General features: G+C 39.8%; 1 protein-coding gene across 3 annotated transcripts in view; it reads right to left on the bottom strand.

Moving 5' to 3' along the window:
- Positions 1-14,793, bottom strand: part of LOC309707124 (sodium- and chloride-dependent GABA transporter 2-like) — a 25,619-nt gene extending 10,826 nt beyond the window's left edge. The window contains exons 1-6 of one of the 3 annotated variants that reach the window (XM_082534256.1): positions 14,566-14,793; positions 13,181-13,374; positions 12,895-13,029; positions 2,798-2,938; positions 2,511-2,598; positions 563-695 (exon numbers count right to left, since the gene is read on the bottom strand). In XM_082534256.1, the coding sequence (XP_082390382.1) occupies positions 563-695; positions 2,511-2,598; positions 2,798-2,938; positions 12,895-13,029; positions 13,181-13,373 (690 nt within the window). In that variant the 5' untranslated portion in view covers position 13,374; positions 14,566-14,793. The other 2 variants (XM_082534254.1, XM_082534255.1) reach the window with 2 other exon arrangements.

The following is a 14,793-nucleotide window of genomic DNA, read 5'->3' as shown; positions in this document are numbered from 1 at the left end:
AGAGTTCAGATTTAGTTTGAGCTGTTCACAGAACATTAAGCAATACTGGAACCATGTGATCTTTGAAACTTAAGAGGGGGTTGCTGTTACCTTAGGTTCTTACTCATCTCTTTTAGAATTGCACATGTGCAATTCTAAAAGAGATGTGTAGATTACACTACTGCAGTAGTGTAATCTACACAGGAAGCCACTCCCAGGGAGAGTACCAACAGTCCTGAACTTTTGCCTTGTTACATCCTGATAAACTCCAGCTTGTATGTATTTCTGTATTGTCCTTCTAAGGTCCTATGAAGGTTCTTTTGATTGAAGTATATGTTCCCACCAACAAATTTATATGAGACGATTAAACTTTCAGCAACCAGACCTTGGATGTGACTCTGATAATTTTCTTTTCAGTGACCAATTAAAACAATCCTGGTATTTTCCAAGGGTTCACAAATGTATTCTTGCAATATTACTTCAAAAGGTACCGCAGATGTGATAGTAGATGTATAAACTGTGTTTACAGAACTTATTTTCTAAATGTAGACTAATAAATCATATTTTAAAGATGTTTCTCTACCTTTCCAGTGGACTTCACTCCTTTCCAAACACAGAAGTAACAAATGATCCATGCCAGTAAGAGACACAAGGCCAAATCCCACCTCAGGCTACCAATCTCCTCAATCCCTTGAGATATACCCAGTACTCTTCTCCTGAAAAGAAACCCATATTATTTGTTAAAACAAAAGCCATTTGGGCGCAAAAGAACTTTTTTCACAACTACTATAAGTGATAACAGAGTTGACACAATGCAAATGTTACAATATTTATTTACAATAAACCAGAAAGTCAGTTATGTAGTTGCCCATCAGCCAGACACTAACCTCCCTTATTTATCTATATAGATATAAAATGCACATAATTTCAACAAATTCAGTGGATTCAAATCTCATTACCTAAAATATGTTCAAGGTATTTATTTAGAATGCAATTCTACAGATAGTCTTTTAGTTCTGATACGTCTTCTTTTATCCACTTGTCTAATTCCAACAAAAGTGTATTTTTGTGACAGGCTGCTAGTCACAAAGTGCCTAAAGATATCATTTCAGAGTTAGGTGCTTTTTCTACACCTAAATGATTGATGACAGTGTTTAGTAGTTAGTAACACAGCAACAAAGAAGCAACAAAGAAACACTTCGAAAGACTTTCAGACTTTCACTTTCAAAACTATTGAGCACTTAAAAAATAAAAAAAATAAAATAAAATAAACTACAATAAAATCTGGCAACTTGGAAAAATATAAACAATGAGGGGTGGCTCAAGACATTTGCACAATACTGTAAAATCCCAAATACTGGAACCTTGATTTAATCAATTAATGTATCAAATGATACAGTGTAATACTTATACAGTAAACACCACAGATGAAAAGGAATCAGAAATGATTATACTTTTATTATATTCAGTAAATGACATGTTACTGTCATGGAGTTAAAATGATAAGGTGTTATAATCACTGTAAATGACTCATTTTGCATTGTGTTGTTTGGTGGTTACTAGGCAACATGATGAATCATAATATGTAAAATAGATAAGAACTTTTAGCAGCCAAGTTTGGTTGCATAACTTATGACCATGTAAGAGGAGTTTGTGAACAAACTGATACATAGAGATTTGCTGCATTTTAATGTGTGAAGTCACTAGTTGGCTGTAACCAGTCATATCAGGGGCAACTTAAACTCATTCAGCGCCAAGTGTTTAAGTTCAGGACTGTTGTGAGTATATGATTAGTAGTAATCTTGGCCACAAAAGTATCAGCATGCCACTGATCACATTACTGATGTCAGTACATTTATGACATACATGGTGATAAGAAGGTACCAATCATACCTTCTTAATATTGACTATATCAATAGGACCACTCCTTCCATAATCGTGACCAACAGTATCATGATTAAAATCATCCAATAGCACAAAGGTGGTATGCTGTATGTGGTACAAAGTGATATTTCAAGCAGTTACATAATTTGATATTTGGCAAGTTCATAATTTTTATCAACACTGAGAATCGAGACTGGGCCAGATGAGCGTACAGCTGTGTACAGCCGCGTGTTATGACTAAACACGATGTGACCTAATCAGTATCTGAATAATCCAACACAAAAATGACTTGATGGTATTATCGCCAATTATCAGCATCCATCCCAAAAAGGATCTTACATCTGTACCAGATTACAAGAACACATCTAAAGACAATGAGAGCTAAAAAGATGGATGTTCCAGATTAACAATCAGGAAATTGTATTTGGACTGATTATGTAGTGTGGTTACCATGTGTATACAGATTGCTTACTCTGATAACTATTGAGAAATAATGAGCAGCTATTGGTTAACCAGTATGGAAATGCTGCTTTCCAATAACTCAAATATATGTTGTTGAAATTTAGGGACTGATGGCTTCAGTGTTCGGCAAAAGCTCCAGAGGTAAATCCATCTACCGAGGTCAGACACATGTCATTTACACTTACTCCCAGAATTCTGTTGCTGGTGTTGTTGCGTTTGCAGCTGCTGTCCAGTTGGATGACGCATTTGCTTTATCAAATTCAAAACAAGACTCTGACAAAGAAAAAAGCAGAGCCATGTCAACAAAGATTAATCTATGTTTGATAAAAGAGATATTAGAGACTACACATTTGTCAAGCACAAAATGACCTCACTGTCATGTGAGATTCCCCAAATCATCTAGATCACCATGTCAATAACTCTGAAATAAAGAATGACCACAGTGAAATCTTCCTTCGCTTTGAATAGCTACCTGTATTCCAGGAATTCCTGCAGCTAGCCCATGGAATCTCAGCACTGAAGGATGAAAAGAGGTAGAAGAAAGCCCATGCCTGGATCACAATGTATGAAACAGCAGCATATGCAATCACTACCTGGGTTGCATATCCAATACCTGAGAAGATAAAGTGGAGTCAGTATATATTATAAAAAGGCAATTAAATTATACTGCAGCATATGGAGTAAATTTCAATGGCATCCAAAACATTTAATGTACTTTTGTTTGTTTTTTTAAACCTGCCCTGCAAGAGAGTTTCACAGAACTATCTGGAAAGTAGCTGTTGGAAATTATTTTGAAAATAATGGTGCTAACATCAGTCCAAAGTAAGAGGGACAGAGAGGTGGTGACAGTCTGGGAAAGCTAATTCACTACACAATGCATTGTTGTTTAAAAAATGTGTTAGAACCAACCAAGAGAAGGTCTGACTGAATGCCCACTGCATGTAAAAAAAAAAAAAAAAGAGCCCTTCAGAAAACTAGGACATCTTACTATTATCACGGATTGAAGGAAATAGAAACCACCTTATGTTTCTCTTCAGCGCTGTAGCCAGGCTGACAAAAAGTCAGAGCACTGTTAAGCCAACCATTCCTTTAACGTTCACTAGTAATGACTTCATGAACTTCTTCACAAATTAAATTTTAACCGTTAGGAAAAAAACGACTCATAATCATCTCACATATGTAACGTTATCTACAGCTACCTTCAGTGCCATTGATGGAGTCTTTTTCTTCAATTGATCTTTCCGAGTTAACTTCAGTAATTACTTCCTCCAAACCATCGACGTGTCTTTTAGACCCCATTCCTCCTGCCATTAATGTGTGTCAATGTTTCAATCTTAAATATGATGAGCCTAAATCTATTTACCAGCTATGTACCACATGCCTTCAAGCTGGCAGTAGTCATCCTAGGTAAGGCCTATTTCCAACTTTCTTTTTATCTCAAAAATCCTTGAAAGAGTAGTTGTCAAACAGCTAACAGATCATCTGCAGAGGAATGGTTTATCTGAAGAGTTTCAGTCAGGTTTCAGAGCCCATCACAGCACAGAAACAGCCTTAGTGAAGGTTTCAAATGATCTTCTTATTGCCTCTGACAGTGGACTCATCTCAGTGCTTGTCATTGACCTCAGTGCAGCATTTGATACTGTTAACCATAACATTTTATTACTGTGATTAGAGAATGCTGTGGGTATTAAAGGCACTGCGCTGCAGTGGTTTGAATCATATCTGTCTAATAGACTCCAATTTGTTCATATAAATTGAGGCTCCATTTTGGAAAAAATATCCTATGCAGTGTTTTCTAATTAGTATGAGCTGTATGATACTGAAGGATAAACTCAGTGCGCTTAGTGATTGGATGTATGCCCAGTTTTTTTTAAAAAAAGTTATCTGCTCATTACAGTACACACACTCATAACTGTCCTCGTGAGAAGCCTGTAGAAGGAAAAATGTTATTGTGTGACAGTCTTAAGGCAAAGGAGGGTCGGATTAACAAAGTTTAATAAAAAGCTCACTGGGGACTTCCCCCTTCGACCCCTTGCATGAAACCTTGTGCGATGCAAAAGCGATGCTTTTGGTCCCTTGCAAGAACAAACGCTCCAGTTCTTGACTTTTCCTTATTTTTGTTTAGTTTTATTCTGACAGTTTGGTCCTTCGAGTCAGATCCATCTACCCCACTCGCCTCGGGAACGCGACCGAGACCAAGCACAGGGGTGTCTGGGATTCCTTACAATCAAAGATCTCCCCCCCCCCCAGTGTTGTTAAAAACACCGTTTGAGGACATAGAGGCCGGGAGCAGAGGCAACTAGAAGTGTGACAAGATCCATGAACCAGAGGAGCAACTTGAATTGGGAGCAAGCGGTCTGGGCCACTAACACGGAACCTCAAGTGGAAAATAAAGTAGGCCTATTACTAGGAGTCAGGCACTTGAGGGCTTGTGCATGTTAATAATAATAATAATAAATAACCATAAAATAAAAATAAATTGGAAAAAAGACTAGCTATTTAAAATGGTTTGTGTGTGACTGACCAGTGTCTCCAGTTGAGACAAAGGGGAAAATCTCACAGTGACAACAAAATCCACCGGACCACGGACCAGTTGCTCAGGTGAACTCCGTATTACCTGGGTTAATGGGACCAAGGTGGACAGGATGAACAAAAATGGTACAGATACATTTGTACATTTCTCACCAAAAACACCCAGGTACTGGTATAGTTTGGACATAGTACCAAGTGGCCCCAGCAGTGTGACACCACAGTTGCATGACATGACACGACGCAGAGCAGGACCTTACACAGACATCCAAAACACAATAGGCATACACTGCACCATGTCTTACAAAGACGACCCGGGCTCAGATGCAGCTTATGAGCAGAAACTTCTTCAAACCCAAAGTGCCCCTTTATTCCTCACAGCTTTATATTGGAAGGGAGCATAGTGGTGGCCTGTAAATTAGGCCCTGAAGAAAAAGGCCAGTACAGAGGATTTGAAGCTCCTAACGTGTCATTAGCGAAAAGGAAAACTGAGAGGTGGCAGGATTTAGAAGCCTTTGTAACAAGATTTGAGGAAACAAGGGATTGGGCTGAAGAAAAGAGACACCCAGGCGTACAGTACTCTCCCTCTTTGAAAGCATATGTTACCAGGTTAAACTGGAAATACACCTGTTTCCTGTAAAGAAAGCATCCCTATCACAAAGATGGAGGTTAGTGCAGGACCTCCAAGCAGTAAGGCTACAATGGCCACATGATGATCAGACAAAAATGTATGGCTAGACTGAATGTTTTGGACAGCCCCACAGTCTAAAGTCTCCAATTGCTTAGGAGGGTGCCTTTTAAACTGGACAGTAATAATAGTCCATCAGTTCTGAGATGTTTTACTGCCGTTCCAAAACTCTTCAATCACTTATGATACTAATTGTCACACTCACCACTATCTGTTTCCTGCAGGTCCCTCGTGATGTAGAACCATATCCCGGAAACTACACCTGCTTCACAAGGGCTAATGGAAGCTGGAACTTGGGTTACTGACACTGATGCATGTGAAGTGCACTGGTTTTTAAACCATACTGTTGGTAAAGCAGATGTTTGGTGGCTGTTCGGGGATAAGAAGCTAATATATTGAAATATATTAATGAAATAATGAAATATTCTCCTCTAACAAATTCACATGAATCCTCGTGGAACATGCCAGTTGTTAAAGCAATAAACTATACTTCACGGCACTCTACTGGGGACATCTCTATGAACTTCAGATTAAAGGAATGCTTCTTGCAGTCTCTTATTAGCAATTAGCAATAGTTCATTATCCCCTAGCTTCCATCACGGGTTCACTGCTTATAAGATTAAGTGACTTAAATATAAATTATATTAGAATATGTCAGTTGAAAGCAAGTGTAAGTGCAGAGAAGCTCAGCTGAAAGATCAGGTGTCATTTGTTTCCACAAACATATTCCATATACCAGAGATACAAAGAAAAATGTCCCAGGGCTTTGACTTGAATCACATGACACACTTCCAAATTGGCAACTGCAAACTTTGCTGGCGGAAAATAGCAAGCCAAATACTTATTTTGGACTATATATTATTTTGTCATATAAAACAAATTTCACTGTTTTGACTAAAAATTTATATGTTTTCTTAAAATACAGCAGCAGACATTTTTGCTTTGACATTTTGGCATCCAATGCAATTAACTTAATGCGCTTTCACACTTTTACATAACAAGAAGTTACTCTAATATGCCTTGCCTTTAGCCCTACTTATGGAAGTATTTAAATGATAGTGTAGAAATATATTTGTGTCTGCATGCATACTTATAACCCTGTGTAGATTACAGAAAATTCTGAATAAATTCAAACTTGTTTACCCAATTCTTGTTTTTTAAGGCCATTACAGATGTACAGTGGGTACGGAGAGTATTCAGGCCCACTTAAGTTCTTCACTCTTTGTTTTATTGCAGCCATGTGCTAAAATAATTTAAGTTAATTTTTTCCTCAATAATGTACACACAGAACCCCATACTGACAGAAAAACACAGAGTTGTTGACATTTTTGCAGATTTATTAAAAAAGAAAAACTGAAATATCACATGGTCCAAAGTATTCAGACCCTTTGCTGTGATACTTATTCATTTAACTCAGGTGTTTCCATTTTGTCTGATCGTCCTTGAGATGGTTCTACACCTTCATTTGATTGATTATACTGATTGAACTTAGGAAAGCCACACACCTGTCTATATAAGACCTTAAAGCTCATAATGCATATTAGAGCAAATGAGAATCATGAGGTCAAAGGAACTGCCTGAAGAGCTTAGAGACAGAATTGTGGCACAGAGCTACCTAAGGTTACAAAAAAAATTCTGCTGCATTTAAGGTTCCTAAGACTATAGGGGCCTCCATAATCTTTAAACAGAAGATGTCTGTGAAGGTTCTCAGTCATCCAGGTCATCGTAGTCAAAGGAGCTTGCAAAGAAAAGCGTCTGGACTTCTTTAAGTTGCATGAAGACGTTTCACCTCTCATCCGAGAAGCTTCATCAGTTCTAAACAGAAGATGTTTGGAATGACCAGAACCCTTCATAGAACTGGCCGTCCGGCCAAACTGAGCTATCGGGGGACAAGAGCCTTGGTGAGAGAGGTAAAAAGAACCCAAAGATCACTGTGGCTGAGTTCCAGAGATGCAGTTGGGAGATGGGAGAAAGTTGTAAAAAGTCAACCATCACTGCAGCCCTCCACCAGTCGGGGCTGTATAGCAGAGTGGCCCGCTGGAAGCCTCTCCTCAGTGCAAGACACATGAAAGCCACCATGGAGTTTGCTAAAAAAAAAAAAAAAAAAGCTGCAGGGACAGGACGACTGGTTGCAATCGAGGGAAAGATGAATGCTGCCAAGTACAGGAATATCCTGGACAAAAACCTTCTCCCGAGTGCTCAGGACCTCAGACTGGGCCCAAGGTTTACCTTGTAACCAGTCAATGACTCTAAGCACACAGCTAAAATAACGAAGGAGTGGCTTCACAACAACTCTGTGACTATTCTTGAATGGCCCAGCCAGAGCCCTGACTTGAATCCAATTGAGCATCTCTGGAGACCTAAAAATGGCTGTTCACCAACATTTACCATCCAACCTGACAGAACTGGAGAGGATCTGCAAGGAGGAATGGCAGAGGATCCCCAAATCCAGGCGTGAGAGACTTTCTCACGTCTGTGAGAATTTTACGCTAGGGTTAAACTTGCCCTTCAGGGAATATTGACACCTCTGCGTGGTAGAACTGACTTCCTTTTTAAAAAAAAAAAAGTGTTTCAACATCTCTGCCATATTTATGAATGGAAGGGGTGTGAGTCGGCTTCATAAATCAAGTCAACTTGATTTGTATGGCACTAGTCAGACACAAGGTAATTCAGAGTGCTTTACAGCGGGATAAAAGAGGAAAACAAAAAGATATTTTAAATATATAAAGCATACTGTATATGGATACATGTCATGATGTAAAGCATGCACAAACAATCATGACAGTAATATAACAACAAGCAAAAATCAAACACTTTCCCATGTTCACATATCTTGTTATATATATTTATGTCCTAATGTGTACTTTAGGGCTGGGTATCGTCACTGATTTCTAGAATCGATTCAATTCCGATTCACAAGGTCCCGAATCGATTCGATCCACGATTCGATTTAATTCGATTCGATTCGATTTAAATCTGGGAAATTTTGACAGTCAGAGATATAATTCAGATCAGGACATTTACATATTTTTGTATCTATAAAAAGGAAGCTGACACTCTCAAGACTTTATCCAAGGTGTGAGCATCACAGCAGATGCCTTTGTGTCAAAGTAGCTGAAGATAAAACACAGAAAAACATGTAGGTGATTTTCCTGGCCTGGGATTTTATAAAAATATTCTGCAGTACATCAAAAACGAAAGAAAACCATTAATTAATCAACATTACCTCTGACGTTACAGCGGTTTTATTAGAGACATGGCTAAGCATTTTGCATTTTGAATAATTTTAAAAAGTTTCAATTTGTTCAGTATTGAACAGCAGAAATGAGGTTTTCTTTTCGGAAGAATGTAAAAGGGGAAAAAACAGCGGCCGACAGCGCTGTAAACAACAGTAGACTTGTGCATAACAAGCAAGCGAATAATGAAGAAAGCGAAACTGTTCGAGAGAGGGGGGGAGAGAGGGGGAGGGAGAGAGGGAGAGAGAGAGAGCTGCGCATCGCAATGGAAGCAAAACAGTAAAAGAGTGAATTCATGACGATGTTTATGTGAAGCGTTTGGATCTTCTTTTGCTGCTGATTCGGTCAATATTGTTTGGAGAGAGATCAAACTAACAGCTTTAGAATCAGCGCATAAAGGGCGTGAACACAAAGCGCGGACCCGGATCAGCGAGCTGTCGGCTTTCAGCCCCGACTGTGAGAAAGGCGACATCTAACTGATTCTGATCCGCGGGTCGCGCTGTGTGTTTAAGTCTATGTGCAGAATCCCTGTACCTGCTCTCATTTACTGTTTGGTGGTTCTTGAAATTTTGTGAGATGTCACCAGAGATTCTGGCATTTCGGACAAAATAAATTTATATTAAAAAATCGATTCAGGATTTTAATGAATCGATTTTACGTTATCCAAGCCAGAATCGATTTTAATCGATGAATCGATTATAAAAACCCACCCCTATGTACTATTGACCATCTACTGTAGATGCTATCGTCACAATGAATCTAGGTGGTTTTCCACTACAACCTCAGTAAGGGCAATGTCAAAACAGTGCTAAAACTATGGGAAGAGCCAATCCTCCACAAACATGCCTTGTAATGACTAATCTTTAAACCGTATCCAACCAGCAGGAGTTACAGCAAATAAAAGGTTAAGAAATCTATAAGAGTGGTTAAAAAGACGGAAGCAATGCCTGGCTCCGCCCCAAAGTCTGCACCTCTCCTCTGAGTTGCAAAATGTGTCATGTGGATCACGTGGACTTGTACACAACATCCATCAGGTTTTCAGGAGTCACAGGCAGTTTTCTTTTCTGCTTTGGCAAATGGGTGCAAGCCTTTTACCACAAACTTAGTCACTGCTCGGTGACATTCGTCTATCCTGGCCTGAAAGGAAACGCTACCGGTAGACTGCAGCGAGAACTGCCAGCATCTGAGCCAGACTCTGTCTGTCTCTCTCATCATGGTCACCTAAATGCACAGTAATGGCAGGTTTTGTAATAAGGCAGATCGCGCTAACATAATATGCACTGTTGTTGATTATTTACCTGCCGCATTAACGGGAGAGGACGTGCTGCTGGGTTGAGATTCACGAGTCCGGAGTGGAATTAAAAACACGACATTCATTTAAGCTTATCGCGTGTTTTTTGCATATTCGTAGTGTTTCCTCCCTTAAATGAAATATCTACTTTGCAAGTATTGCAAGTTGCCCCGTTGTCATCCGTTCTTGTAAAGTATAACCAAACTTTTGAGTGTTTGAGCCTCTTAGGTACCATGTTTCGATACCCATCCCTACTCATGTCTGTCCCCAGCACATACAGTGCAAAAGTATTCGGCCCCCTTGAACTTTCCCACATTTTGTCACATTACAGCCACAAACATGAATCAGTTTTATTGGAAGTCCACGTGAAAGACAAATACAAAGTGGTGTACACGTGAGAAGTGGAACGAAAATCATGCTTGATTCCAAACATTTTTTTCAAATAAATAACTGAAAAGTGGGGTGTGCGTAATTATTCAGCTCCTTGAGTCAATACTTTGTAGAACCACCTTTTGCTGCAATTACAGCTGCCAGTCTTTTAGGGTTTGTCTCTACCAGCGTTGCACATCTAGAGACTGAAATCTTTGCCCATTCTTCTTTGCAAAACAGCTCCAGCTCAGTCAGATTAGATGGACAGCGTTTGTGAACAGCAGTTTTCAGATCTTGCCACAGATTCTCGATTGGATTTAGATCTGGACTTTGACTGGGCCATTCTAACACATGGATATGTTTTGTTTTAAATCCTTCCATTGTTGCCCTGGCTTTATGTTTAGTGTCGTCATCCTGCTGGAAGGTGAACCTCCGCCCCAGTCTCAAGTCTTTTGCAGACTCCAAGGGGTTTTCTTCCTAGGTGGACAGCCTTGTCTCGGTAGGTTTACAGTTGTTCCATACTCCTCCCATTTCTGAATGATCGCTTGAACAGTGCTCCGTGGGATGTTCAAGGCTTGGGAAATCTTTTTGTAGCCTAAGCCTGCTTTAAATTTCTCAATAACTTTATCCCTGACCTGTCTGGTGTGTTCTTTGGACTTCATGGTGTCGTTGCTCCCAATATTCTCTTAGACAACCTGTGAGGCCGTCACAGAGCAGCTGTATTTGTACTGACATTAGATTACACACAGGTGCACTCTATTTAGTCATTAGCACTCATCAGGCAATGTCTATGGGCAACTAACTGCACTCAGACCAAAGGGGGCTGAATAATTACACACACCCCACTTTGCAGTTATTTATTTGTAAAAAATGTTTGGAATCATGCATGATTTTCATTCCACTTCTCACGTGTACACCACTTTGTATTGGTCTTTCACGTGGAATTGCAATAAAATTGATTCATGTTTGTGGCTGTAATGTGACAAAATGTGGGAAAGTTCAAGGGGGCCGAATACTTTTGCACTGTATGTGCTGGGGACAGACATGAGTAGGGATGGGTATCGAAACATGGTACCTAAGAGGCTCAAACACTCAAAAGTTTGGTTATACTTTACAAGAACGGATGACAACGGGGCAACTTGCAATACTTGCAAAGTAGATATTTCATTTAAGGGAGGAAACACTACGAATATGCAAAAAACACGCGATAAGCTTAAATGAATGTCGTGTTTTTAATTCCACTCCGGACTCGTGAATCTCAACCCAGCAGCACGTCCTCTCCCGTTAATGCGGCAGGTAAATAATCAACAACAGTGCATATTATGTTAGCGCGATCTGCCTTATTACAAAACCTGCCATTACTGTGCATTTAGGTGACCATGATGAGAGAGACAGACAGAGTCTGGCTCAGATGCTGGCAGTTCTCGCTGCAGTCTACCGTTAGCGTTTCCTTTCAGGCCAGGATAGACGAATGTCACCGAGCAGTGACTAAGTTTGTGGTAAAAGGCTTGCACCCATTTGCCAAAGCAGATGCCCTCGATTTTTGGTAAGTGAATGTGTTTAATTGTAGGCAGGGACATTACTGGATATTCTTGTGTAATTGCTGCAGAATAATTTATGTTATACTTTGTTATTGCTACAGAAGAATATTTATTTTATTATTTTACATTTACAATTTTTTTTCCTGGGGACCCTGTGACACCCCATTGAAGAGCCGTAGGCTGTGGATCTCTTAAGATCTCACTGCTGGGTTTGTAAGGCCATGTTACTCCTAAATTTCTATCTTGTTCAAAGAGAAGATATAAAACAAAGTTCTAAGCTAATCGACCTTAGTGTTCTCCTTTTTTTTAAAAAAAAGAATCGATAAGAGAATTGATAAAGAATCGAATCGTCAAACAGAATCGAAAATGGAATCGGAATCATGAAAATCTTATCAATACCCTTCCCTAGACATGAGAAGCTTTTCTTTTTGGCAGTGAACATAACTGATTTCTTTTTTCTTAAGTCAACAAGTTATTTTGCAATTCTCTGAAGAACGTATAATCTCGACCTTGATGTTTTTTTTCTCAGGGAAATGTTCTGTGTCAGTCAGATATGTCAGATCTGTCAAAGAACACACGAACCAGTGCAGTAGATGAGACAGCACGACAGTCTCGACACTGTAAGATACAACACATTACTCACACTTGTGCTCTGAACAAAGTTAAGTAAAGCTAAAAAACTTTTTTGCGCTTACTTCATGGTTTCATACATAACCATACATCACTCCAAAAAATAAAACCTATTATTTGAGTTATTGTTTTTCACGGAAATTTATTTAACATGCAATTCCCAAAAAGTAATGTGCATTTTTTTTTATGTGAAACTAAAGGACAATTCAACTGTTGGTAAAGAGGGCATGTTTTCACACAGTATCAACTCTCACTTACATATTTCAGCTTTTTTTATACACTGACCTTCAAACAAGGGGCAGAAGTGCCTCCAGCAGGTAATACATCCCTGAGATGTGAACTGTCCCATAGCTGTTTCCAGGAGGAACATTGGGATGCCACAAGCAAGCAGAAACAGGACGTAGGGAATAAGAAATGCACCTGAGAGTAGAAACACGAGGATCATTACAGAAATATGCCACAAGATTTCGCTTGGGGCAAATCTCTTCAAGCATTACCCTTCATGTTCACATATCAACAATTTTGAGAGAATGACAGAAAAGCAGAGGGGATATATGTTTGATCTGCATACCTCCCCCATTTTTGTAGCACAAGTAGGGAAACCTCCAAAGGTTTCCCAGGCCAACCAATGTTCCTGCTACAGCCAGTAAAAACTCCAACTTGCTCGCCCACTGGCCGCGGTCGAGCAACTGAGTCTTCTTCATGAGACCTTTTTCTTGTCCGGGCACGTCCAGGCTGCTTCCTTTAAGAAATTCCCTCGGCATGCTGAGAAAATCAGTAGCAAATTAAGTTGTATTGGTTTTGTTCGTTTGTTTGTTTTTCTTGTTTTTTTTTTTGTTTTGTTTTTTAAAAACAATAAGAAAACCCTCACACCAATGTCATTCCACTTCCTCCACACTTATAGGACAACTGCTGTCAAACCTTTAAAGCTCTCATTCACACTGACAGAGAGCTCTGGGGGTTTTATTGCACACATTCAGAACTTCTCAGCTGATTATTTGGCATTGCTTATAAGCTTAATTTATTCATTCGTTGAACTTAAGCTCGTAGGATAATCGGGAATTGAACTGGCGACAGAGTGCTGCCGCATTTTTTGGCGTTAAAGCGTAAAGCGCAAAAGAAAAACGCGGTGAACACCTACCTCTCCATCATCAAACTCCCGCCCCCAAGAGCCCCTTTCCAGCCCCAGAAAACTGATCAGTATTCCTCTCAGCCGCTTACACTGCGAGAGCTCTACACAGCAAACATGTCATGAACAGAGCCAAAGTGAGAAACAAAGTAACCGTGGTTTGCTTTAACTCCTCTGACCCAATTATTGCTCTGCACGTTACGCATTAGAAAAAAAAGAGGTTTGGCTGTGACAAAGATCCGATTTAATGCCACTTCCCTGCTGTATTTTTCCACTCAGACAGGAAGACCTCGAGTGTATAAGATTAGCACTTTGGCTAATAACTAAAGCAAAGCAGCTAAGCCGTCTCTGTTAATGTCATGTGCTGTAAAGAGACCTCACTGAGCTGCCAGCTGGAGGATTTGTAGCAGTGGTTCATACATCACATGAAAGCAATATAAACATTTCTGCATGCAAACAGCCATGCGGTGGGAATGACTGAACGTATAGCGTGCACCTCGTGTTATTGCGTGGTGTCTATAATTAGATGCAAGTTCTGCTTCACATCTGTACACGTGCAGCTGCTTAAATTTCCTTTCTGAATGTATTTCTCTGAGCTCTGATCGCTGAATATGTTTTCTGTGAATAATTTACTACATTGATATTGATAATAATAATGGATTGCATTTATATAGCGCTTTTCGAAACCCTCAAAGCGCTTTTACAATTCCACTATTCATTCACTCTCACATTCACACACTGGTGGAGGCAGCTACAGTTGTAGCCACAGCTGCCCTGGGGCAGACTGACATTGCTGATATTGCTACTGATAAATATTTGTTTTTTACACTATTTACTTCCGTCTTCTAGTTGCTGTAATCATCAACTTTGGTATCGTATCTGTAACCGGAAGGTCGCCGGTTCGATCCCCGGGCTCTCTGTCCTGGTCGTTGTGTCCTTGTGCAAGACACTTTACCCTACCACCTACTGGTGTTGGCCAGAGGGGCCGATGGCGCGATATGGCAGCCTCGCTTCTGTCAGTCTGCCCCAGGGCAGCTGTGGCTACAACTGTAGCT

This window comes from Aulonocara stuartgranti (genome assembly GCF_965226115.1).
Source record: "Aulonocara stuartgranti genome assembly, chromosome: 5".
Lineage (NCBI taxonomy): Eukaryota > Metazoa > Chordata > Actinopteri > Cichliformes > Cichlidae > Aulonocara > Aulonocara stuartgranti.
This window is presented reverse-complemented; position numbering and strand designations above follow the sequence as displayed.